The sequence below is a fragment of the Lactuca serriola genome, chromosome 8 (genome assembly GCF_051521515.1).
Source record: "Lactuca serriola cultivar US96UC23 chromosome 8, Lser_US96UC23_V15, whole genome shotgun sequence".
NCBI lineage: Eukaryota > Viridiplantae > Streptophyta > Magnoliopsida > Asterales > Asteraceae > Lactuca > Lactuca serriola.
This window is the reverse complement of record NC_136415.1, coordinates 247,871,367-247,875,825: the sequence shown is the minus strand read 5'-3', so window position 1 is coordinate 247,875,825 and position 4,459 is coordinate 247,871,367. Positions and strand designations below refer to the sequence as shown.

Here is a 4,459-nt window from a genome sequence, read left to right as displayed (position 1 = left end):
ACAGAGTAGGACTGGAAAAAAATCAAATCTTTGATTAAGTCCAAAGATCACAAAACATGCTTAAAAAACTTTTGGATGAAAAAGACAAAGAGCAAATTAAATCCGAAACTGTATAGAAGTTTGACTCATTAAGCACCAAGTTGAGTTCGGAAAATAAACTTGATGTTAAAAATGTTTCTGAATTTGACGATGAAAGTGATATGAGTAAAATCTCTATAGAGGATCACACAGACTGCTCTGAGTTTGTTAAAACCGAACCTTCACCTGCGAAAGTGCTAATTTCGTAGAATTCAGTTGAATTTGCACGTATTTCTTAAAATAAATCTTAAGTTTTGTAAGCTAAGGAAACTGTTTACCCAAAAGTCAAACTGTCCCTAATCAAGTTTTTACAACTAAAGGACCGAACAAAAATCAAACAGTTGAATTAACGTCCATGGTTGAAGATGATAACAAAGATGGTTGTGACGAATTCTTCTAGTCTGCTCCAATCGACAATGCAAATGAAACTAAGGGTCTATCTAAGATGACCTCTTGGAAAACAAAGAGTAGGTACATAGCAGAATTGCTAAATAAAGTCAATTCAAGCTACGAAAACGGAAGTCCCAGTAGAACAAAGAACGTTCCAAGTGATATATCGTCTGTTCAAACCGAAATCCCTACCAGAAAGCCAAAACCTAGGGCTAGTATTCGCAAATCACCTGAGTAGTTTGTAGCTCAAAAACACCAAAGGAATGCTAGATATAATAAAAATATCAAGGAAAGAAAGCAGTTCTGGTAGTCAAAGAATCCCAACTTCGTTCATAAAGAAAAATCCAAATCCAATGCGAAAGTCTCTTCACCTGCGAACCCTAAGAGTTTTCCACGAAATCAGTCTCTACAGGTTTGAAATTAAAGTTTTTCAAAAACCATCCTTTCCAAATCATGCGAAACCTGTGCAGAAAACCAAGTCTCATTTATAACCTAAAAAGAATGTTTCACATTCGGTCGAGACTTCGCAAAATGTCAAAGGCAAAGGGAAAATAACTTCTGAGTCTAACGTTCCACTCAAAAGATCCGAATCTAATCAAAAGAGAGAAGAGAAGAGATTTGTCAAACAAGAAATCCAAAACAAACAAAAGAAACTATCCACCAAGGATACAAACTTAAAAGACAATAGGATTACTATTTTTCAAATCACAAAGAAAGAGAAAACAACCTTAATAAAAAGAAATTATCTGGTTGATCCTGCTATTTCTTTTCCTATGAAAACCTCACGAGGGCCCAAACAACTATGGGTTCCTAAATCTGCTTAATTTTCATAGGTAATATGTGACGAGCAGTTTGACTCTGAATGGTACATCGACAGTGGCTTCTCGCGTTACATGACAAGCAGGAAAGAGGAACTGCGAGAGTTTAGAGAACTGAAGGATGGAGGAAGAGTTAAGTACGACAATAATTCACTAGGTGAAATTAAGGGTTATGGGATGATAACCAGCGGCGAGTTTTCAATTCACAAGGTCGCATATGTGGAATGACTTCAACACAATCTCATTAGTGTTTCGCAGTTGGTGGTTGGTACGTGATTAAAAGTTTCCTTCGACAACGAAGGGTCATAAATTATAGAAAAGCAACAAAAAAATGTTCTGTTAAAGTCAAAGAGAAAAGGAGAAATGCATCCCCTAAATCTAAAACCTATCAAAGGGAAGCCTACAATTTGCTTACTTACGAAAGCTTCCACTGATGATAGATGGCTATGGCATTGAAGACTTTTGCATCTCAATTTCAAAAACATCAACAAGCTAGTTCTTGGTAATCATGTGCGAGGGCTTACACTCCTGGAGTATGATAAAGAACATCTTTGTGCAGCCTACGAAATGGGAAAACAGAGTAGGAAGAGTTATCTAACGACCGTGAATAAAAAACTCATAGAGCCAATTGAACTTTTGCGTATTGACCTTTGTGGTCATTCTGCAATTGAAAGCATTGGTGGTAATAGATATATTTTTTTAATTGTAGATGATTTTTCTAGATTTACTTGGGTACATTTTCTTAAGCAGAAATCAGAAGCCACTCCAAGGCTCAAGGATTTTATAAAGCAGATAGAGCTACAACTGCGAAAGCTGGTTCGAAACGTTCGTAGTGAAAATGGTTTGGAATTCAAAAACCAAGCGTTTGAAGCATTTCTTACTACGAAAGGAGACTCTCATAATTTTTTGCTCCTTATACTCCTCAACAAAACAGAGTCGTTGAAAGACGAAACTGCTCATTGTGCGAAGCTGCAAGGACCATGCTGTCATTCGCAAATATGTCGATTTACTTCTGGGCAGATGCGCTAGGAACTGCATGATTTACCCAAAATCGTTTTATTCTAAACAAGAGATTCTATGTCACACCATATGAAATCATAAATAATTGCAAACCTAATGTCAAGTTTTTCCATGTTTTTGGTTCCGGGTGCTTTATCTTCAACTCAAAGGAGCAAAGGAACAAATTCAATGTGAAGGCTGATGAAGGTATCTTCCTGGGGCAGTAGTTGACTACTAAAGCATATAGGGTTTTTAAAAAATGTCCAAAAGGATAGAAGAAACCTACTATGTTACTTTCGATGACAATTACTTGAAGAAGTTCCAGAAGAATGGCAGTCCGACACCAGAGATCTTTCCCAAACCAAATCCTGCTACCATTCCACTCTTCAATCTTTACGAGGAGTTCTTGAACCTATTAGATGAACCTGAAAAGGAAATCTCCTCAGAGTCCAAAGAAGTAGACAATAAGGAAGATGAAATAAAGAAAATCATTGACGATGCTGCGAAAGAAATGAAACATGAGCACCAAATTCCAAATGATTCTGAAGTTCCATCAACAGGTCCGAATTTTACACCACATAGGGAGGGTTCCACTTCAACCTTCTTACTTGATACACCTGTTTAGGGGGAGAACAAAACCACAAATTTCAGCTCAGAACCACCTTTTCAAGAGGAGAATCCAAATCTAGAAGAAGATATTCATACATCATTCGAGGGGGAGAATGAAAATACGAATGATGATTCGGATGTACAATCTGATTTTGAAGAAGTGAATGTCGAATTGGATCCAACATATGATCCTACTTACCCTCCGTTGGGAAAATGGACCAAAGATCATCCAAAAAACCAAGTCATAGGAGATTCGTCTTCAGGAGTTCTTACGAGAGCTCAACAAAAAGCAAAACGAACTGCTTTATTTTCAAAAGTGGAATACTACATGTTCAATTCGTTTATCTCCAAGATTGAACCTAAAAATGTTCAAATTGCTCTTGATCATTCTGATTGGGTGCAAACAATGCAAGAGGAGCTCAATGAATTCGAACAAAACAAGGTCTGGAGACTTATTTCACAACAAGCTGGATAAGGAAGGTAATGTGATAAGAAACAAGGTGCGAGTCGTAGTAAAGGGATATTGTCAGGAAGAAGGCATCGACTAAGAAGAAACCTTCTCACCCATTGCAAGATTGAAATTTGTTCGCATATTTCTAGCATACGCAACACACAAGAACTTTGAAGTCTATCAGATGGATGTCAAGTGTGCATTCTTAAATGGGGAACTAGAAGAAACATTATATGTGGAAAACCATATGGATTTGTTATCGAAAAATATCCGAACCACTGTTACATTCTAGACAAGGTAGTTTATGGTCTAAAGCAAGCTCTGAGTGCCTCGTACGAAACTCTAACTCGTTTTTTAAAACATGCTAAATTTAAACAGGGATCGATCGACCCAACCTTCTTTCGCAAGAAAGAAGGTAACCACTTAATGATTGTCCAAATTTATGTTGATTACATCATCTTCGGGTCAACTAAGCCCAACTTAACAACTGAGTTCTGAAAGTTGATGGAAACTACATTTGAGATGAGCTCCATGGGTCCGATTAAATTTTTACTTGGGTTGAATATAAGATAGAGTCAGGAAGGTATCATTATCATTCAGGAGGCTTACACAAAGACTTTACTCTCCAAGTTTTGAATGGTGGGAGAATCAAAGGTGAAAGTTCCAATGGCATTTGGAACGAAACTAACACCATCTCTGGACAAGCCAGTTGTTGATATTGCTCTCTATCATCAAATGATAGGTCCATTGATGTATCTGACTACTAGTTGTCCATATATCATGTTTTTAGTCTGCTACTGTGCTAGGTTTCAAGCAAATCCTCACGAACCTCACATAACCACTGTTAAGAATATCTTCAGGTATCTCAAGCGAACATCCTCACTAGGAATTTGGTACCCTTCAAGTTCGGGTTTCATCATGCAAGCTTTTTCAGACGTTGATCTGGGGGGTTGCGGTCGGGATCAAAAGAGTACAATGGGAGGATGCCAATTTCTTGATGGCAAACTTGTAAGTTGGACATCCAAAAAGCAAACTTGTGTCTCCCTTTCAACTGTTGAAGCAGAGTACATAGTTGTTGCCTCTTGCACTTCACAAGTAATCTGGATTCAAAGTC

The 4,459-nt window shown here is 37.6% G+C and overlaps 1 protein-coding gene across 1 annotated transcript; it reads left to right on the top strand.

Annotated features, from left to right (window-relative positions):
• Window positions 1-2,544: 2,544 nt before the first annotated feature.
• Window positions 2,545-3,369, top strand: LOC145068006 (uncharacterized). Its single transcript, XM_079015013.1, has 2 exons — window positions 2,545-2,832; window positions 2,911-3,369. The coding sequence occupies exons 1-2, from the start codon at window positions 2,545-2,547 to the stop codon at window positions 3,367-3,369; spliced, it is 747 nt and encodes a 248-aa protein (XP_078871139.1).
• Window positions 3,370-4,459: the final 1,090 nt, after the last annotated feature.